This window comes from Aethalodelphis obliquidens, unplaced genomic scaffold (genome assembly GCF_003676395.1).
Source record: "Aethalodelphis obliquidens isolate GAN/ISIS:26980383/991018 unplaced genomic scaffold, ASM367639v1 scaffold13, whole genome shotgun sequence".
Taxonomy (NCBI): Eukaryota; Metazoa; Chordata; class Mammalia; order Artiodactyla; family Delphinidae; genus Aethalodelphis; species Aethalodelphis obliquidens.
Window position 1 is genome coordinate 35727560 of NW_020837957.1, and position 22811 is coordinate 35750370.

Consider the following 22811-nt stretch of genomic DNA (forward strand, 5'->3'; position numbering starts at 1 on the left):
AAAAGAGAGGTATTTTAAAAATAGTTTAATTAGAATTATGTGAAGCTAGAATTGATTCTAAAAATAGGTAATTGAAAAGTTTTTGTTAAATTTATTAATCTTAGAAGAGTGATAGAAATATAAATCTCAAGTTGTCTCTGGGATAATTCAGAAATAATTATGTTTTCCTTCAGTCAAAGCTCCCCTTGCCAAAGATTTGAAAGCTGAAAGGTACAAAGCAGAAAGCATAAGGAGTTCTTAGAAAAGAAGGAATTAACAAGTTATAAAAACCCCTTTTTCAAGGTCTCTTCTTCTACTTTTTATCTTTGTATCCTTCCTTCTTTGCCCACTTATCTGGTCCTGTCCTTCCTTCTCCACGGGCAGCTTGAGATTTATATTTCTGTGAAAGGTCTGTCTAAACCTACTTACTCTAAAAATGTCTTTTGTAGAAATCTATATATTTTATGGCATTCTGCTGTTAAATATAACTCATAATTTTATTTTCTCAATTTTATGCTATATGTACAATAAAACATACTATAAACACTGGGACTTTGTTGGCTGCTTATAACCATATAGTATGGTTTAGGACCTCTGAATATATGAATTTGTGATTTGATTTTTAAGAACTAACTTAATTCAGTTGTTTGCTCTTCTTTAGGTATGTTAGAGCGGAAGTTCTGGCTGGTTTTGTCAATGGCCTGTTTTTGATCTTCACTGCTTTTTTTATTTTCTCAGAAGGAGTTGAGGTATAGTAGATAATAATTAGAGTCAGTAAATTATGTTTCTATAATGAAAATATTTACTAACTAAAGATACTTGTAATAGAGCTATTTTTCACACTATCATTATTTATTGAGGCCAGTCTTGGATTAGATAAAATATTATGTGTGTACAGGAGGAACTTATAAAGTAATTGAAAAAATTATATGTGAAACTACTTCAAATTGAAAACAAATAATAGTGCTTTACAAGCTGTGAATGAAGTGTTGACACTTTATGAAAAGTAAACACACAGTCCCTGTAGTGAGGTCTGTTGGAAGAGTTCTTAAGATAGAATGTGAGGATTTTGCCAATGAATCTTGAATGTTTTGTATATTAAAACAAGTAAAGAGAAAATTTAAAGATTAATCAACTGAAAATTAATGACAGTATTTTAAGATTCTGAAGAAGGATGGTTTTAGTCCAAATGTTCATGCTTTTAAATGTATTTATTTAAGAATAGTAACTGTTACCTTTTCTACAGTATGTGAGCAATGGTTTTATTTTTATTAACTGTTTTGGCAGATAATTTTGGAGTGATTTTAATTCTGAAAATAACTAAAAATTTTTAAAAATTTACCAGTTGATCAGTCAGAAATTATATCAATGCAATTTGTTTGTATTCTGTATTTTCTAGAGAGCATTAGCCCCTCCAGATGTACACCATGAGAGACTGCTTCTTGTTTCAATTCTTGGGTTTTTGGTAAACCTAGTAGGAATATTTGTTTTCAAGCATGGAGGTCATGGACATTCTCATGGCTCTGGTATGATGGTTAGAACCCTTTGTTTCTTCATTTCTGGTTTCTGTCATAGTCACTTTTGAAAATTGATAATTTTTAAAGTTTAACCTACTATACTGACTTTTAATAAAGAAAGTAATATGTTAATAGACTCATATTAATGTCTTCCTGAACAATCCTTCCCGCTTCTCCATGTCCCTCCCTCTTAGTGGCTTCTCAGAGTTGTACATGTTATCAGCTTGGTGTGGATACTTCCAGACCTCTGTAGCTTATCTGTTTAGTATGATATCATTTATATAAAACAAACAAATATCAAAACCACAGTACAAATCTAGTTACTAAAAAGTTACAGTGTATGGGGGTATGAAATTTATCATACAATCTGTCTTTGAGATCCTTCCACCTGGTATCCATCAGTGTACCTTCTCTTGTTAACAGAAACACAAAACTCCATGGTGTGGGTTACCATGGTTTATTTAACCAGTCTTCTGTGGATTTAAGTCGTTTCTTGTTTTTCGCAGTTCCATATGAAGCATATCCTTGTGAACACATGCAAGTGTTTTTCCAAAGCTGTACTATCCTATACAGTAGTCATTAGTCACATGTGACTATTTAAGTTTACATTATGGTCAATTAAATTTAATAAAATTAAGAATTCAGTTCCTCAGTTATACTAATTACATTTCAAGTGCTCAGTAGTCACATAGGGCTACCATTTGGACAGCAAATGTAGAAGATTTCCATCATCACAGAAAGTTCTTTGAATTGCAGTCTGCTGGAATATGAGTAGAATTGCTGGAACACAGGATATCTAGTTTTTAGTTTCAATAGATGTTAGCAATTTGCCCTCCAAATGACTCATTCCCTTTTACCCCAGCAAAAAATTCAAGTACTAGTATTCTGTCACCCATATCAAAACTTAATATTATTATGGGTTTAAAACCATTTTGGTGATATTTTGATAAACATGGTATCATTTTATTTGGTATTTCTTTGCCTAGTAGTGTGGTTGAAAATCTTTCTGTATGTTTTTAGGCCATTCAGATTTTTTCGTTTTCTGGAATTGTCCCCCCCCTTTTTTTTTTTTGCCTGTTTTTCTTATTGTTAATCCCCTTACAAGCATTTTTAATATATTTTGTATATTAATTCTTTGTTTTATGTGTTGCAAATATCTTTTCCCAGTCTATGGCTTGTCTATTTAAGCTTTTATATAGGGGTTTTTAATTTGGGTATAGTCTAGTTTTTCTGTCATATATTTTGTGGTATGTTTTCTGCTTTGTTTAAGGAATTTTCTGTCCCTGGGTCATAAACGTATTCTTTTATTATTTAATACTGTGAAAACTGTGGTTTTATGGTTTTTTCCCATCTACTTTGGTCCTTCATCTGTATGTAATTTATTTTTGTGATGGGGTGAGTTAGGACTTTTTTTTCTCGGTGTGAATGAATAAGCAGTTTTCTAAGCACCATTTATTAATCTGCTCTTTACATCATTGATATAAAAGGACACTTTTACCCTTGCTTTATGTATCAGATCTGGCCTGTTTATTTTGGCCACCCCACTATCACACTGGAATAATTGCTGTAAACTTTATGTTTTAATATCTGGTAGGGTTAATCCCATCTCTCTCTCTCTTTTTTTCCCTCCAAAGTTGTTTGGGCCTGTCTTGCTCATTTGGTATTTTTCATCAGCTAGTCAAGTTTTATGAAAAATCTTTTTGGGATTTGATTGGGAATGCATTGTCTTTATGTTTATTGCGGAGAATTAACATCTTATATTTTGAGTACTTTATTAAATTGTCTTAGGCACTTTAATAAAGATCTTTATATTTTTCATTTGGTTCATTTTTAGGTATTTGAAAAGTTTTTCTCACTATTAAGAATGAAAACAATTATTCCTGCTTGTCTTAATTACATAGCCAGGACCTCTAGAACAATGTTCATTAGAAATACTTACAGCTTATATCATTGTGTCAACCTGGATAATCACCTGGGTAGCTTTTAAAGAAACGTTGATGCCCAGGTTTAATCCCAGAATATTTACATCAGAATCTCTGGAGGAAGAGACCCAAACATCAGCATGTTTTGAAGCTCTCCAGTCAACTTTAGTGTGCAGTAAAGGTTCAGAACCATTGCTTTAATAAAAGAACGCTACTAAAGTTTTACCATTGGGTCTGATGTTTGTGGTCTGTTTCTGATAAAACTGGTTTATCAAGTTAAGGATATTTCTTTTTTTTTCTTTTCTTTTCTTTTTTTTTTTTTTTTTTGTACGCGGGCCTCTCACTGTTGTGGCCTCTCCCATTGTGGAGCACAGGCTCCGGATGCGCAGGCTCAGCGGCCATGGCTCACGGGCCCAGCCGCTCCGCGGCATGTGGGATCTTCCCGGACCTGAGCACGAACCCATGTCCTCTGCATCGGCAGGAGGACTCTCAACCACTGCGCCACCAGGGAAGCCCTATTTCTTTTTTTTCTGCATCTATTGAAGTAATCATTTTTTTTCCTGCTTTAGTTAATTTAAAATTAGTAATTACATTGATAGATTTTCTCATGAGGAACCGTCCTTAAATTTGGGGGTTAAAATTTAGGTCTGCGATCCATTTTCTGTCAATTTTGTGTATGGTGTGACGTCTGGGTCCAATGTCATTTTCTTGTATATAAATGTCTGCTTTTCTCAATAGAATTTGCTAAAAGATTGTTTTTCTTTGTTGAATTGTCTTGGCACCCTTGTCAAGAATCAATTGAGAGTTTACTTCTGGACTCTCAATTCTGTTTCATGGATCTATATGTCTGTCCTTAGGGCTAGAACCACACAGTCTTGATTAAGGTAGCTTTTGGGTACATTTTGAAATTGGAACATGTGAATTGTCCAACTTTATTCTTTTTTAAGGTTGTTTTGGCTACTCTGGGTCTCTTCTTGCATTTCCATGTAAATTTTAGGATCAGTTTGTCAATTTCTGCCCAAAAAAAAGGCAGCTGGGGTTTTGATAGGAATTGTACTGAATCTGTAGGTCAATTTGGGAATTATTGTCATCTTAACAATGTTAAGTCTCCTGATCCATGAACATGGGATACCTTTCCATTTATTTGTAGCTTCTTTGGTTTCTTGCAGCAGTGTTTTGTAGTTGTTAGGGTACAGGTCTCACACTTCTTTTGTTAACTTTACTTGTAGGGCTTCTTTTTTTTTGCCTGCCATTATCAGTGGATTGTTTTCTTTGGATTGCAAAATGGGATAAGGGATACAGCTCATTTTTGTATATTGATATTGTGTCCTGCCACATTGCTGAAATAGCTCATTATTCTAACAGGTTTTTGGTGGATTCTTTAGAATTTTCTAAATACAAGCATACCTTATTTTATTGAGCTTTGCAGATTTTGCATTTTTTTACAAATTGAAGGTTTGTGGCAACCTTGCATCAAACCTATCAGCACTATTTTTCCAACACCATTTGCTTACTTCATGTCTCTGTGTCTCATTTTGGTAATTCTTGCAATATATCAACCTTTTTCATTATTATTATGTTTGTTATGATGATCTGTGATCAGTGATCTTTGATGTTACTACTGTGACTTGCTGAAGGCCCAGATGAATGCCAATCTGAATGCGTTTTTTTATAACTTGTCTAAATGCCCTGGCCAGATCCTACAGTGTTAAATAGAAGTAGTGAGAATGGACATTCTTTTCTTTTTCCTGATTTTAGGGTGAAAGCATTCAATCTTTCTTTATTAAAGATGATTTTAGCTGTGTTAGCTATGGGTTATTCAGAAATGCCCTTTAGATTGAGGAAGTTTTCTTTCTATTCCTAGTTTACTGGGCGTTTTCATCATGAAAGGGTATTGGATTTTATTAGTGATTTTTTTCTTTATTTTTGAAGATGATCAGTTGGGTTTTACCCTTTATTCTATTAATATGGTATATTACATTGCTTGATTTTCAGATATTAAAGCACCTTTGCATTCTTAGGATAAATCCCATTTGGCCATGGTTTATAATCCTTTTGACATATTGCTAGATTTGATTTGCTAGCATTTTGTTGAGGACTTTCGTGTTTATATTCTTAAGGGATATTTGTCTGTAGTTTTCTTTTGATATCTTTGGCTGGCGTTGGTTTCAGGGTAATACTGGCCTTATATAATGAGTTGGGAAATGTTCCTTTCTCTTCTGTTATTTGGAGGACATAGGTAGGGGAGAGTTTGTGAAGTAGCGGTACTTTTTAATGTTTGGCAGAATTCACTTGTGAATCCTGGACTTTTCTTTGTTGGCAGTTCTAAAATTATTCAGTTTTTTTGCTTGTTATAGGTCTATTATGATTTCTGTTTCCTATTGAGTCAGTTTCAGCAGTTTGTGTCTTTCTAGGAATTTGTCCATTTCATCTAAATAACTTATTATTGTTTATAGATATGTATTTAAAAGTGTGCCTTTTTTTTTCTCATAAGATCAGCAGTGATTTTAGCAATTATGCCTTCTCTCTTTTTTTTTCTTGGTCAGTCTAGTTATTTTTCCCTTTGGTTTTGTTGGTTTTTCTCCATTGATTTTCTTGTCTTCATTTCATTTTATTTCTGCTGTAATATTTATTACACACTTCTCCTTGCTTTTGGGTTTAATTTTTTTCTTCTTTTTCTAATTTTTTTAAGGTGGAAGATTAGATTATTGATTTGATTTTTTTTTTTTTTTTAGCACAGGCATAATAACTAAACATTTTTTTCTAAGCATTGCTATAATGTAAGTTTGGGTATGTCATGTTTTCATTTTTGTTCATCTCAAAGTATTTTTAAATTTCCCTTCTGATTTCTTCTTTGATCCATTAGTTATTCAGGGGTGTGTTTTTTGATTTTTTTCATATTTGTGAATTTCCCTAATTTTCTTCTGTTGTTGATTTCTGATTTAATTTCATTGTGATCAGATGACATACTTTTTATCATTTCAAATTTTAAAAGTTTTGTTGAGTCTTGTTTTATGACCTAGCACTTGGTCTCTCCTGGAGACTCTTCCTTGTGCATGTGAGAAGAGTGTGTATTCTGCTGTTAGGTGGGGTGTTCTGTAGCTGTCTGTTAAGTCTGATTTGTTCATAGTTGCTCAATCTTCCGTTTCCTTGTTGAGCTTCTGCCTAGTTATCTACCCATTATTGAAAGTAGGGTATTGAAGTCTTCAATTTTATTGTTGTTTATTTTCCCAGTTAATTTTTTTAGTTTTTGCTTTATGTATTTTGGAGGTATGTTGTTCAGTTCATATATTTCTATAACCGTGGGATATCTTCCTGAGGGGTTGAATTTGTTATATAAGATGTTCTTTTTCTCTCACAATAAATTCTAGCTTATTGTATTATGATAGCCATTATGGCACACGCACGCCATAATGCATGGTATTGGTATACTTTTCTTTCTGTCCTTTTTTTTTTTTTTTTTTTTTTTTTGCGGTACGAGGGCCTCTCACTGTTGCAGCCTCTCCCGTTGCGGAATACAGGCTCTGGACGCGCAGGCTCAGCGGCCATGGCTCACGGGCCCAGCCGCTCCGCGGCATGTGGGATATTCCCGGACCGGGGCACAAACCCGCGTCCCCTGCATCGGCAGGCAGACCCTCAACCACTGCGCCACCAGGGAAGACCCTTTCTGTCCTTTTACTTGCAACTCATTTGAATCTAGAATTTGCTGACAGAATACAGCTGGATAATTTTTTTTTAATCCATTCTGACAACCTCTGCCTTTTGATTGGGGTTTTTTAAAAATTTACATTTCATGTAATTACTACTAAGGTAGGATTTACATCTGCCATTTTAATATTTGTTGTCTGTATCTTTTGTCCTTTTTGTTACTCTGTTCCTCGATTCTTGTCTTTTAAATTAAATAGATATTTTTTAGTGTACCTTTTTAATTCTCTTCTTTCTTTTACTGTATATTTTTTAGTTATTTTCTTAACTGTTGCCCTGGGGATTACAAGTATCATCTTAACTTAAAACAGATTAATAGTAACTTAATAATTCAGATTAATAGTAATTTAATAATACACAAAAACTTTGATATACCTTGATTCCCACCTCTCTTCTTTGTACTATTATTGTCAGATGAATTACACGTTTTATGTTTTAAGCCCATCGGTACAGTTTTATAATTATTGCTTTATGCAGTTGTCTTTTATTGGGTTGGCCAAAAAGTCTATTCGGGTTTTTCTGTAAGATGTTACAGACAAACCTGAATGAACTTTTTGGCCAACCCAATAAAATGTATGGGAGAAGAAACAAGTTACAAATAAAAAAATATGTTTATCCTCTCTTTCGTAATTACCTTTACTGGTGTTCTTTATTTTTTTGAGTGGATTTGAGTTACTGTTTAAATGTCCTTTCATTTCATTTGTAGGGAATACTTCAGTTTATGTGGAAATGTCTAATTTTTCCTTTATATTTAAAGGAGACTTTAGTTGAATTTAGAATTCTTGGTTGAGTCTTTTTTTATTTTAGTTTTGTCATCCTATTGTCTTTTGGCCTCCATGATTTTGTGGTGAAGTCAGCATTTCATCTTGTTCAAGTTCCCTTGTATGTGATAAGTCATTTTTATCTTGCTATTCAATTTTCAAGATTTCTTTTTGATGTTCATCCATTTGACTGCAATGTCTTTAGATATGGCTCTATTTGAGTTTATTCTACTTGGAGTTTCCTGAGCTTCTTGAATGTGTAGATAATATTTTTCATCAAATTCAGGGAGTTTCCAGCCATTATTTCTTCAGATACTTTTTCTGTCTCTTTTTCTTTCTCTACTCTCTTTGAGACTCCCTTTATACTTAATTGGTACACTTGATGTTTTCACAGGTCTCTAAGGTTCATTTTTCTTGATTTTCTTTTCTTTCCCTGCTTTTCAGAGTGGATAATCTCTATTGATCCATCTTCAAGTTTGCTGTTGTTGCAGCCCAGATCTGTGGTTGAGCCCTTCTAAAGTGGATATTTTATTTTAGTTATTTTTTTTTAACTCCAGGGTTTCTGTTTGGTTTTCTTTTCTTTTCTTTTTTTTAAAATTTATTTTATTTATTTACTTTTGGCCGTGTTGGGTCTTCGTTGCTGCACACGGGCTTTCTCTAGTTGTGGCGAGCGGGGGCTACTCTTCGTTGCGGTGCGTGGGCTTCTCATGGTGGTGGCTTCTCTTGTTGCGAAGTACGGGCTCTAGGCATGCAGGCTTCAATAGTTGTGGCAAGTGGGCTTAGTTGCTCCGTGGCATGTGGGATCTTCCTGGACCAGGGCTCGAACCTGTGTCCCCTGCATCAGCTGGTGGATTCTTTACCACTGCACCACCAGGGAAGTCCTCTGTTTGGTTTTCTAATAGATAGATAATTTCTGTTTCTTTGTTAATTTTCTCTACTTGATGAGTCATCATTTTTATACTTTCATCCTTTAGACATGGTTTCCTTTAGTTCTTTGATCATATTTATAAGAGCTGATCTAAAGTTTTTGTTCATTAAGTTCAAAATCTGAGTACCCTTCAGGAATATTTTCTCTTGGCTGGTTTTTCTCCGGTATATATGGCATACTTGCTTCTTTTTTTCCATGTCTTATAATTTTTTTGTTGAAAACTGGACCTTTTATATTAAAATGACACTGATATCAGATTACTTCACCCTCTCAGAGTTTGTTGTTGCTGATATTATTGTAGTTTTTTTTTCTGTTGTATGACATCCTTGGATTAATTCATTTCCTGCAGTGTATGGCTATTGAATTCTCAAAGCTGAACTCTGAGTCTGATAATTATCACATTGAGAATAGAGATTTTTTTCAGGGAACTGAAAGTTTGGACAAAATATTGACTGTGCTCTGGACATGGTGCTTTTAACAGTGCTTCAGAAGAAATCAGATCTCTCCACTGTCTGCACAGCTGCTGGCTTTTGGCTATTCTCAACTGAGCTGAGGCAGGAAGTGGAATGGCATAGCCCCAAGTTAAAACATCAAGACCCTGCTATCTTACTGAGGTTTGGTAGTTTCTTGGGTAGATGATTTTCAGTTCCTTTTGTGGTTTTGGTTAATTGTCAGAGTTCTGAAATTTTTTAGTTGTGTTCCACATATTTTTGTTGTTTTAGGAGAGCTAGTTTGCCCACATCCTCTGTCCACCATTCTGGAAGTTGATTTCCCCATTATTCATGATTTTTCATGTAATGCAATGCTGAATTTGATTTTCTGGTATTTAGGATTTTTGTAAATATAAGTGATATTTTTGAATTAGGTAACATCCAGTCTTTTTCTATGCTTTGGAATAGTTTGTAGAAGATGTTTCTACGATGGTTTAGTAGTTTTTAGGTCTGCTATGGAGAAATGATTCCCCACTGTTTTGTGCTTTTTTTCCCCTAAGGATTCTACCTGCTTTAATTTTACTGATCCTTTTACCAAATGCAGCTGCTTCTCTGCCTCTGTCTTAATGTGACCATATGCATGCATTGTTTTATCTTTGTTAGTATGCATAATAGTACTTGGCAAAGTTTTGGCCAAGATTTTGTCTGTATTGTTCACTGCTTTATCCCTAGTGCCTAGAATGATGCTGTAACATAATGTGTTCCAAATGAATGAATGAACAACATTGTCTAATCTCTTTAAATATTTGTGTACTTCTCACTTATTTTCATCTCCAGTAAAGTCTACTGGAGATGAAAATCTACTTCCTTCCATGCTTTTATTTCCTTCCTGTACTTTATACTATACAATACTATACAGTATTGTTTTAATGAATCTGTAGCACTTTCTACAAGTAAATCGAATCTGGTTTTAGAGCCAATTCTTTTCACTAATGTCAGTATTATTGTAACCATTAAATAATATATTTTTACATAACTTTTGTTCTAACACTCTTTGTTTTTAGGCCATGGACACAGTCATTCCCTCTTTAACGGTGCTCTGGATCAGGCACATGGCCATGGAGATCATTGCCATAGTCATGAATTGAAACATGGTGCTGCACATAGCCATGATCACGCTCATGGACATGGACACTTTCATTCTCATGGTGAGTATAGCCTAAATGCTTTCAAGTGGACAGTTTTTTAAATAAACAGAAATTGCGTAGATTAATTTTTGTAGTTGAAATAATCTGTTAAAAATATTGCAATCAAGTTCCTTTCTAATGAGTCAGACTGAATGGTTTCCTGGACTAGTTTATTTTTAGTATATAATGAAATTAACTTGGCATAGGCAGTGATTGTAGCTTTTTTCAGTGAGTTTATTATAATAAAATGCCACTATTTTAAATGAGTGTCAGTGAATGAGGAACTATTGCATTTTAGCAAATGATTTTTTTGAAGTATACTGAGGCCTTTTGTGCCATATATAGGCTTATAAAAATATGACAGTTTTCAATTTTTCACATTTTTCTTGTAATTTTGATAGCTATCACCTGATATTTACCTCCATCTTTATATGCTAACTTATATAGTACTAGGTACTAAATTATAAGGTATTTATCAACTTAATTAACATTGAATTTTAAAATTATATTTAAATAGTTTATTCACAAAATTTTAGAATATAGATTAATAGATACAAGCTGCTTAGGTGATACCATTTTATTAATCTTTAAATAAATTATATGCTTAAAAATTGTCTGTACTTGGCACACAGACCAAATCCTAAAGCTTTCAATTTGAAAATATGAAATGGGCCTTATAGATTAATTACTAAGCCCCTAATTTTTTCAGTCTCTAACATTTGCTATATTTTTGTAACTATTACACTGATATGCTTTAAAACCTGCGTTTCTAAGTTTTTTGCTCACATGCATCCCAAAATAATTTTGAAAAACCGTATATTGCCCACAGTTTTAAGATGATTTCTAAAAAAATTTGTTTAAATAATTGCAAAGAATGTAATTTCTGATACCTTATAGATTATATTTTAGAAAGAAACTTCCATATTACTCTTGAATATAGTCAGTCACTGGACTCTAAATACCTTAGTGATTTGAGACCCACTGTCACCCATTCAAAAATGCATAAACAGTTATAAATTTTACAGCATCCTGTTTCTCCTCGAATTCTTATTTCTATTCCACTTCCTTTCCAGAATTTTATAAAATGGAGTATATTTAAGTCCTTAGTTGACCATCTCTTATATTTCTTGGCAATAAAATATGTATATAAATTAAAATATTTTATTTCTTAGGAACACAAGACAACATTTAAACATTTCTTTTGGATGGAGTTATTGTAGCGTTTACTAGTATAAAGTCAATGAAAATAATTCTGTTTTGATTTTTGATATGTATATAAACATAAAGCAACATTTTATTTGAAATACATATCTTTTTTTATTTTATATGGCTGTGTTGGGTCTTTATTGCTGCACACGGGCTTTCTCTAGTTGTGGCAAGCAGGGGCTACTCTTCGTTGCGGTGCGCGGACTTCTCATTGCGGTGGCTTCTCTTGTTGTGGAACACGGGCTCTCGGCACATGGGCTTCAGTAGTTGTGGCACGTGGGCTTAGTAGTTGGGCTTGCAGGCTCTAGAGTGCAGGCTTCGTAGTTGTGGCGCACGAGCTTAGTTGCTCCATGGCATATGGGATCTTCCCAGACCAGGCAGATCCCAAGATATTGATAAGATATATTCAATATCTTATCGAACCCATGTCCCCTGCATTGGCAGGCGGATTCTTAACCACTGCATCACCAGGGAAGTCCCTGAAATGCATATCTTAATGATATGACTGGAAGTCTTTTTTTCCTCAACTAGTTTATGGATAAGTAACACTTATTAGCATAAAACAGGTTTGGCATCAATTCTGTTCCTATTTTCCATCCTTATAATGTAAGTATCAATACTAAGAAACTTTAAGGAATTCTGTTATAGCAGTTTCACTTAATTCTTTGAACACCTTCAGAATTACATTCCAAAAATTACATGACCTATCACCAAATGTTATTTTTATGACTTAAATATAAGACATGACACTATAAAACTCCTAGAAGAGAACACAGGCAAAACATTCTCTGACATAAATCGTACCAATGTTTTCTTAGGTCAGACTCCCAAGGCAATAGAAATAAAGGCAAAAGTAAACAAATGGGACCTAATCAAATTTATAAGCTTTTGCACAGCAAAGGAAACCATAAACAAAATGAAAAAACAACCTACAGACTGGAAGAAAATATTTGCAAACAATGAGACCGACAAGGGTTTAATTTCCAAAATATACAAACAGCTCATACAACTCAATAACAAAAAAACCAACAACCCAATTTAAAAAAAGGGCAGAAAACCTAAATAGACATTTCTCCAAAGACATACAGGTAGCCAATAGGCACATGAAAAGATGCTCAACATCGCTAACTATTGGAGAAATGAAAATCAGAACTACAATGAGGTATCACCTCACACCACTCAGAATGACCATCATTAAAAAGTCTACAGATAACAAATGCTGGAGAGGGTTTGGAGAAAAGGGAACCCTCCTGCACTGTTGGCAGGATTGTAAATTGGTACAGCCACTGTGGAAAACAGTATGGAGGTTCCTTAAAAAACTAGAAATAGAGTTGACGTATGATCAGCAGTCCCACTCCTGGGCATATATCTGGAGAAAACTCTAATTCAAAAAGATACATGCACCCCAATGTTCATAGCAGCACTGTTTACAATAGCCAAGACATGGAAGCACCCTAAATGTCCATCAACAGATGAATAGATAAGAAAGATGTGGTATATATACACAATGGAATACTACTCAGCCATAAGAAGGAATGAAATAATGCCATTTGCAGCAATGTGGATGGACCTAGAGATTATCATACTAAGTGAAGTAAGTCAGAAAGAGAAAGACAAATACCATATGATATCACTTATATGTGGAATCTAAAATATGACACAAATGAACTTATTTACAAAACAGAAATAGACTCACAGACATAGAAAACAGACTTATGGTCCAAAGGGGAAAGGGGGTGGGAGAGGGATAAATTAGGAGTTTGGGATTAGCAGATACAAACTACTATATATAAAATAGATAAACAATAAAGTCTTACTGTATAGCACAGGAAACTGTATTCAATATCTTATAATAAACCATAATGGAAAAGGAAAAAAAAAGACTGTCTTTATCTCGACCAACTATGTATAGACAGAAATCTCATGCTCTGATTAGGAGCTGCATTTTTAGAAGAGTTAACACTTTTGACTATCAGGATTTTCAAGGTAGCTCCATCTTTCTCCCCACGCAGCAGTGCCATATTAAGACAGAAGTCATTGTGTAGCCTTATGCTTTTATACCTGGCATTGTTACAGTGTTCCATCAAAGATGTAGTAACAAGGGTGTGTCCACTCTTTGGTGCTGTGGGCCAAGAACCATGACTGTTAGTCATGATCAGAAAGCTCGTCAGTCCACTTGATGATCCCATAACAAACATTGCTGATCTTTTACATTGTTTACCTGTATTTTCTGCTTTAATGTTAATGCTGATTAGTAATCTTCCAAGTATAAAAATTGCAGTATTTTTTCATTTCGTCATTATAAAGGCAATATGAAAAAGTATTTTTATCTCTTCTATATGAAAAGCTTGCCACGTTCATCTAGAAGTTATTGGGAAACTGTTTGCCATAGTCCAGTTTTCCTGGATGCCGTCCTGGCTTCATTTCTTGGTCTTCTTATAATATCAAGTAGTAGTTTTATTTTTTTCTGGATTTTCCAATTGTAAAATTGGTACAGCAGGCTCTGTAAGGTATGTTATGAATATTAGAAGACTCAATGTTTTTATTTACTGTTTTTTTTTACCAGATTGCTTAATATAATAATTTCCTAAATACTCTGTACTGTTGATGCAGTTTGAAATTTCCTATGTCTATCTTCATTTAATTACCATATTAAATTTTAAAAATAATTTTGTAGGTCTGATGTGGCTATATAGTCATGCATCCTTCACGATACATTTGAATGAAAAGTACTCTGAGTTGCAAAAATTGAATAAGGAATGAAGACATGTTTTAAAATAATTTAACTTAACTCTCTACAGATGGCCCCTCCTTAAAAGAAACAACAGGACCCAGTAGACAGATTTTACAAGGTATGACAAGCAATTTGTATATTTCTCAGTTTTATGAAACTGTTTTCGTAGTTTTGAGCTATCTGAAGTTTTCCTTTAAGAAAAATTTTTAACACAGTATTTGTGTTTAAAATGTTAGCCTTCCTAGTCGATTTTTTAATATATACTATTAGGTATATTAGCAGATGTTCTTTTAACTGTCACTAGGCTGTTTTCTCAGATTTAATAAGAAGATTAAAATATTCAGAAACGATACTGCTTAAATCTAAATAAATACTCATGCCAGTGACTCTAGTAACACCGTAATATTTAGCAATAACTATATTAGTAATAAATAATAGTATGATTGCCTTTGTAGAATTATTAAACAACTTTTCCAAGAATAACATTCAACATGTATTTATGTTGTGGAAAAATTTAATGCTAAAAATGTAATGCATCCAAACTCAAATAATGTACAGAGCTAAGAGTGAATCCTAGTGTAAACTGTGAACTTGGGTCATAATGATGTGTCAGTTGTAACAAATGTACTACTCTGGTGGGGGAGGTTGACAATGAGGGAGGTTATGCCTGAATTGGAACAGTGGGCATAAGGGAAATCTCTATCTTCCACTTAGTTTTGCTGTGAACCTAAAACTGCGCTCAAAAATAAAGTCTATTATATTTAAAAAAAAAATAATGCAAAGGGAGATCTTTCTCATATCCATAGGCATCAAATGATGACACCTAAAGAGGACTTACATATTATGTAAAATGATATATTACAGAATTTTACAAGCTAGAGAAAATCAGTCTTGTCTGTGAACTATGGTAGTTTCTTTTTTGGGATGTGAACCAACCTTTGGCTCTGGATTTCCATATAAACTTCACTGTCACAGTTCCTAATTTGCAGCTCCCCATTTTCCTGCCTTTATTAACTTTTGACTGCAGTCTGACTTTCTCACTAGCTTGTGATCCAACTTCAACTGTACTTATTTTTATTTTCTCCTCTATTCTTTGATATAGTTCTTGCTTTTTATTTTTTCACTGTGAATATGTTCTTCCATACTGAAGAGCTTATTTCAGGAGGCTTAAATGTGTCTTGTAGTGACTAGTTTTCCATTTGTGAAATACACAGAATTGTTTTAGGACAGCATTTGCTGAAATAGCTTGTAATCATGCATATGTAATGCATCTGTATCCAGTGCTACAAATTTAGCCTTGATAATAAGAATTTAGTTTTAGTCTTGGAAATCATCACAAGTTGAGGGAAGGGAGGTCAGATTTGCATTCCTAATTATCTATTATACAAGCTGTTGTGAAAATTAGCTTGTATTTTCAGAGTATCCATTAATTTATGGTGACTGAAGCAGCCCAGTAGAAAGCTGAAGGTTAGGATAACTTCCAGGTACTAAAACTTTTCCATATAGATACTCACACATGAAAAACTGACTTTACTGAATTTTTCAGTTATTTGCTGCATTTTCAATATGACCCCTGGCTTTGTAGGTTCTTGGGCAGTTAAAATATCAGTATCCTACCAAGTCTTTTAAGGGTTTTAATTTTTATATAAGTTAAACATGTTAGTTTAGATTTCTCTCTGTAGTGATTTTCTTCTTGAAAGAGTTACTGGAAAGTAAGAAGGGCTTAGTTAGTTAATGACATTTGCTAGTAAAGCCAGTTTTCAGGTCAGCAAATAAGATGTAGCCAGGGACTTGCCAGTCAAAGGAAAATCAAGAACCTTTGTTCTTTTCTTTCTCCTTTTCAGTGTTTAGAGCTGCTTTCAATTCTGGTCCTACCAAAACATTGATTAAAGAATGTATTAAAATTTAAAATCACATATCACTTAAGAGTTTTGAAGGTTAGGGACCCTCAATCCACTTCCATGTGTATCTTCCTCCAGTTTTAATTTTAAAACTTAAAGTGATCCCAAAATTTATTAACCTATTTAATTCTTTGTTATATGAAACACCATAGAGAAATAGAATATTTTTTTCATAAGTGTGCTTGTAACATATTTTTTGTTACAGAAAAAAGAGCTGTTAACTTTTTGAAGAGTTGTTGTAAAGGTCAATGCTGTGTACAAATGAAAAAGCATATTAGGTACTGAGGAATCAGTTACATTTGGTATTAATACATGATATAAAATTCCACATTAGCAGATTGATTGAAGCATATTTTCATAGAGTGTGTTAAGATTCAATTCAGGTGTATTAAGATTCAATTAACAACTTGTTAATAGTCCATTTTTAAATTATTAGAAAGTGTTTTCAAGTTTAAATAAATCTGTTTTATACCTAAAACATAATTGGGTTACCTTTAATTGCTTATTGAATAATAAAAAAGAAAAATAAGTATTTCTAAAGTAGACACATGGTTTCACACATTAGATATTTCTTTTCAGATAGAGTAGTTGATGCTGTTGAAGAATGTTCTATTTCTAGCAACATGTGGTTGAGGTTTGTTTAAGATAGTGTTTTGCTATACAGTAAATTTTACCTCTTACAGATCTAAATGGTGAATAATTTGTCTTAGTTAAAATTTTTTTAAATAATGTATACTAAACTTAATTTTTGACATTTTTTTAATGGTTTTCCAGTCAAGTATCAATTATTAAATGTTAATATATCTAGGTTCTTGGGCAGAGTATCAGTATCCTACTAATGTAATATTTAATTATTAAAAGTTCAAAATATATTTACGTCCACTTTAAAATATTCAAATCTCTACTTTCTTTCATATCAGGTTTGAGTTTAGTGTGTAACTTTAGGTAACAATACCTTCAGGATAATTACCAGGATTAGCAGTATGGTCCATAGGAAATTCTAGTCTCAAATGGTAATAATTTTAATTACCAGCAGAGGGCTCTGTGTGTACATATATTTGTAGTTATAAACAATGTTTTCTTGACTGATTCTTTCAGCCTAATGCAGTTTTCTTCTAACAAAGTATTAATTAACTTCTGGACTCTTAACCAGAGACGAGTGTGCACAAAAAATTTTTTAAATCAGTTATTTCTCCACTTCTTCATTTATATTATAGCAAAATACTAAGGATCATTAAGAGCAAGCATAACTTAATGAGTCAAATATTTTAACCCCTGCTGTTTTTTAAAAAGAAAGATTATTTCAATTCCCAAAGGTACTATCAATATTACTTCTTTACTAAACAGTGAATCTGCATTCTTACTGATTTTCAAATTGCTAGGTTTTTATATATAAAATCAAGAATATAGTTTTAAGAAATATTTGCATTTTCAGTTGATCAGAAAATGTTATTTTGATTTTCATTATGTTTTATTTCTAGGTGTATTTTTACACATTCTAGCAGATACACTTGGGAGTATCGGTGTAATTGTCTCTGCCATCATGATGCAGAATTTTGGTCTAATGATAGCAGATCCTATTTGTTCAATCCTGATAGCCATGCTCATAGTTTTAAGGTAAGTGTTGGTATGTTACTTTCAGGTATTAAAATGAGAGGTGATAAATATACTACTTAAATTACAGATCTAAATTATTATTATGTTTGGGGTTTTTTGGTCTTTAACAAATTTCTACATAGATTATTTCTCTTTTCATCTTACTGTTTTTTCTGTGTTTACCTAGGATTTGATATTTCTTTTTGGTGTTTAGTAATTGATCTTCTGTAAATCAAATCAGTAGTAATTTTCTTAAATCCAACACTATATCTGTAGAGTAGAACATTAGAAATATAAAATGTATTAATGTTAGAATATTATTCCTTTGACATCTGTCTTTTGCACTATCAAATGCAAAAGAATATTAAAATCTCTTCTAGAACAATTTTTAATTTATAAAGTTATATTATCATTGCGGAAGTCTTATAAAATTGCTTACTGAAGTATATTTATGTCCTTCTCCCTATCTAGATTATAAATTCTTGAGGAAGAATCTATCTTTTAGCTCTTTGGCTCTCTGTTGCCTGTCATAGTACCAATGTGTATGTAAAAGTGTGTGTGAGTGTGTATAAATTCTCAATAAATATTTTCTGAATTAGTGTATGGTTACTAGCTCTTAAATTTCTGTCAAGTTATTTTATTATTATTTTAATTTTTATCAGAATAATGGAACATTATGTGCCTTTATTTCACAATCTGAATTATTTATATAGATATATCTTGACTGGACTGTTTTTGTCTAATTTATCCATATGATTTTACTGTTAGTAAAGCTATCTTTGTAATGATAAAAGAGCTATTAGAGGGCAGACTGTGATGATTTTTATAGCTTGCAGTTGAATAGAATAGACTTTAAAAATTACAATGAAATTATAATCTTATAAATTAGTCATAAACATAGGTTTTCAAGTTTTTGCTTAAAAAATAGGATACAGTATACATTTTAAACATGCAGATTATTTTAAATTTTTCTTTAAATTATTTGTACTAGGAATCATCTCTGCTATGTAAAAATCTTTTATAAAACTCGGAATCTCCTTTCTTCATCTTTGGAAATCTTACATATTTCCTTGAAAGTTCAGCTTGGATTCACATATTCTATGAAACTTAACTCCTGATAGATTTGGTAACTTACATCTGTACCTCTTTATTTGCATGTTCAGTGTTTATTTTATTTTGTTATTTGCATGTTATAATTTGTGGCTGCTTCTAATGCTTCTTAGAGTAGGATCTTAATCTTTATTTTCCTTTGTCTCCACTCATATTATCCTAATTCTCCTATCATTTGTTGCTTGGAAGAGGTTGACCTTTCTGTCTCCCTCTAATTTCTTTTCCACATTGTGACCAAAATGATCTTTCTTTAATGAAGATTATGGTACATGGAAAAATAATCTTGCTTTAAATCGTGCCATGGCTTTCTTGCCCTCAGGATAAAGTCTGAATTCCTCAGTAGGCCTTCACATTGGTACCCATTTATCTCTTCAGTCTTTCTCTCACCCTGTCTCAATTTCTGTTCTGCTCTCCAGCCACAGTAAATAACTCAGTTCCCTGAAAACATGTTATAAGTTTTCTGGATTCTGAGCTTTGCTCTTGTTTCCTCTCTCCAAAATAAAATACTCTTACACTGAGTGTCCTTCTCCTTTCCCCTTCACCGCCACAAGTACTAGATAACAATTCTCATCCTTGAGATTAGATTTCAGTTTAAATGGCACTTCCTTGAGGAAGCGTTTCCTGATCGTCTACCTCCCAGGAGGGGTTAAGTATACCTGTAGCACCGCCTGCTACTCCTCTTGTGGCATTTACTAATGAAATAGCCTGTCTTATTGTCTTCCTTAAGCTCCATAAGGGCAAACTGTTTTTTCATTGTTGTAAAGTCAGCACCTAACTCTGCCAGGCAAAAGTTGGTACATTTTCGATTTGAATCAAAATAAATTCGTGTTTTTTCAGCCTCAGAGAATTATTTTCTCTAATCCTAAATCAGGAATTCTTACTTAGTTCTAGTCCCATTCACTTGTTCTACAAATATGAATAAATAAATAAACACACACACAGAGGACAAGAGAACTTTTTTTTTCTGAAATATAACACATTAAAAAGCTACACAAATTATTTTCAGCAAATATTTATTAAGTAGACCCTCTCACCAGGGTGGTGAAAGGACAAGATAACTTACTGTTTTGATCTTACATTATAGTAAAAGAGAGAGACACAAACAAATTAATCAATAAACCACTCAAGTATCTAGCAGTTAATTGTGCAGAGAGTTAAGATGGGATGTTAGTGACTGAGGTGCTATTTTAGACTGAGTCATAAGAGAAGACTTCCGAAGAGGGAGGATTTAAATTGAGATCAGAGTGTTGAAGAGAGCATTCTAGTCTAAGGAACAGCTAGTATAAAAGCCCTGTAGTGGAAAGAACATTAGCACTGAAAGTTGCTCATTATGGCAGAAGTATAGGGAGTACGGGGAGAGTGCTTTGAAGTAAAGCCAGAGGGATAGGCCTGGGAAAATTAGCCAGGGTTAGGAGTTTCGATTTTATTTTAGGTGGAGGAGGAAACCATAGGGGGTGACATTACTTGATTTGTATCATTAAAAATAATTTTGGCTGCTTTGTAGTTAATAAGATTAAAAGGGGGTAAGAGGGCACACAGGCAGACCAACTAGAAAGCTATTAAAGTGGACCAAATAAGAGGCCAGGGTCCCTTGGTCTAAGGTACTAATAATCTAGGAGGTAGAAAGATGTAGCTAAAGTTAGAAAATGCTTTGGGCCTAGAATTAATAAGAATTGCTCCTAGATATGAATGTTTAGGTGAAGGGTTGAGTGAAAGGGGGGAAATTAAGGATAATTCCTAGAGTTTTTACATGAGCAACTGAGTGAATGAAGGTTCCTCTACTGAAAGAGGGAAGACTAGGGGAAGAGTTGTTTTATCTGATTCAAAGGGCATTGCTGATCAGAAGTTCTGTTTTGGTTGTTGCTAGGTTTGAGGTCTCTCATTAGACATTTATATGGTGATCTCAAGTAGGTGGTGCACGTACAAGTACAGAATTCTTGGGAGCACTCAGCTGAATATAAAAGATTGGAAATAGTTCACATATAGATTTAAAGTCATGGAGTAGCATTTATCTGTCATGAATTCCACAATTCCTACCCCTTCCATTTTCCTGGAAAGCAACCCTCTTTTCTGCTGAACCCAATTTAGCTAAAGGAAATAATGCTTCAGGCAGCCACAACCAACTACAGTTGGCTTTCAAGATAAACCTATAAAACTTAGGTGTTAGCCTTGTCTAAGTCCTACTGACCTGTTTATAAAACTTTTTCTCAGTAGTTTACATAAATATATATTCTCAAATTCATATAATTTGATTCTTTTTCATTTTTGTTAAGCTTAACATTTTTGCTTGTTCTTTTCCTTTGTTCTCATATCAAAAGTAATACATGTTGATTGTAAAAAACTCAAACATTATTGAAATGTGCAACTTGTCTATTGAAATGTCCTTTCAATCCCACCACTTGGAGATAAAGCAGAAAACTTTAACGAATCTTTAAATCATTTAACAAATGTTTTAGTGCCCACTCTGTGCTAGTCAGTAAACAATATAGCAAATACCCTACCTTCATGGAGCTTATATTCTAATAGGGGTTATAGTCAATAAAGCAGATGGACATGCAAATAGATAATGTATGTCATATAGTGATAAATGCTATGAAGTAGGGGAAGGGGCTGTATTTTAGAAGGGCTTGGAAAGTCCTCTGCATCGTTTGAGGAATGACGAGAGGGGAGTGCAGTGAGTAGGGCAGAGAGGTGGCAGGTATATGTATCTAGAATTTGGGGAAGGGGTTGAGGTGAAAGATAGAAATTTGGGTGTCATCAAGCTGCATGGTATTTAAAGCCATGAGATTGGATGAGTTTGCCCAGAGAATGAGCACTGATAGAGAGAAGTGGCTGGAGGACTGAACCCTAGGGGAGGTGGGGAACAGAGGCAACTCCAGCAGAGGAGAGGAAAGCGGAGTGGCCAGTGAGGAGCGAGGAGACACATGGGCATGCCTTGTTTTAGGAGCCGTGTAAAGCAAGTGTTTTAAACAAGAAGGAATAATTAAGCCTATTAAATGCTTTTGGGCTGGTAATTGGTAACTTAGATAATATGTCCAGAGGAGTGATGAGAATGAAAGCCTGATCAGAGTAGCTTCAAGAGAGAATGGGAGGGGAGGAAATGGAAGTAACTGTAGTCAACTCCTTTTCAAGGCCCTTTGCTGTAAAGGGGAGCAGTGACTGCTGGCGACACTGAGGGCTCACTTTGAGGTTTGTGGTCATGAATTTAAAGTGAAAGCAACCAGCACAGTTGTGTTTTTTTTTTCTTTTTCTTTTTTTCTAGTCTTGTTCAGCTACTTGGTAAAAGGTATGGAATAGGCAGAGAGCTGGATTTAAAAGGTCTGAGGTTTTGTTGGGTGAGTGTTTTGTTGGGTGAGTGTTGGGTGGTGTTAGTGTCCCATGTCTATAATCCCTGCCTTGCTCCTTTCTCACTGGCAGAGTGAGAAAGGAGCAAGGCAGGGATTTTAGACATAGGAAGCTAAGATTTAAAGGTAATAATAGATTCTGAAAATGAAAGTGATGGGAGTGGATTGGATTGGAATTCTGGGAAAAGTGTTAAAGATGGATTGGGGGAAGAAATCAGAAGTAGGAAGGTTTATTGAGATGCTTGAAATTGAGATCTTAAGGTCTAAGGTCTGATCATAGGGGTGGATCCAGGAAAAGAGCATCATATAGAGGCCAAATGTTGGATGGATTGTTCACGTGGATATTTCAATTAAGAGTAATGAAAAACGTAGAGATGGAAAGAGAATAAGCCTGTTGCTAAACTATTCAGTGACTGAAGGGGAGCTATCAAGAATTGTATCACTAGTAATTAGGGTGGGTAGGAGGTGGCATAAACTGATGGCATGGGCC

At 33.8% G+C, this 22811-nt stretch overlaps 1 protein-coding gene across 6 annotated transcripts in view; it reads left to right on the plus strand.

Annotated features, from left to right (window-relative positions):
- The window catches only part of SLC30A7 (solute carrier family 30 member 7), an 82242-nt gene that overhangs the window by 17782 nt on the left and 41649 nt on the right, over positions 1–22811 (plus strand). For all 6 annotated transcript variants that reach the window (XR_003434383.1, XM_027114483.1, XM_027114482.1 and 3 more), the window contains 5 exons: positions 641–728; positions 1379–1505; positions 10308–10451; positions 14438–14488; positions 17753–17888. Coding sequence is in view for 5 of the 6 variants with exons in the window: in XM_027114483.1 (XP_026970284.1) it covers positions 641–728; positions 1379–1505; positions 10308–10451; positions 14438–14488; positions 17753–17888 (546 nt within the window). In the remaining variant the exon portion in view is untranslated. The remainder of the gene's footprint in view (positions 1–640; positions 729–1378; positions 1506–10307; positions 10452–14437; positions 14489–17752; positions 17889–22811) is intronic.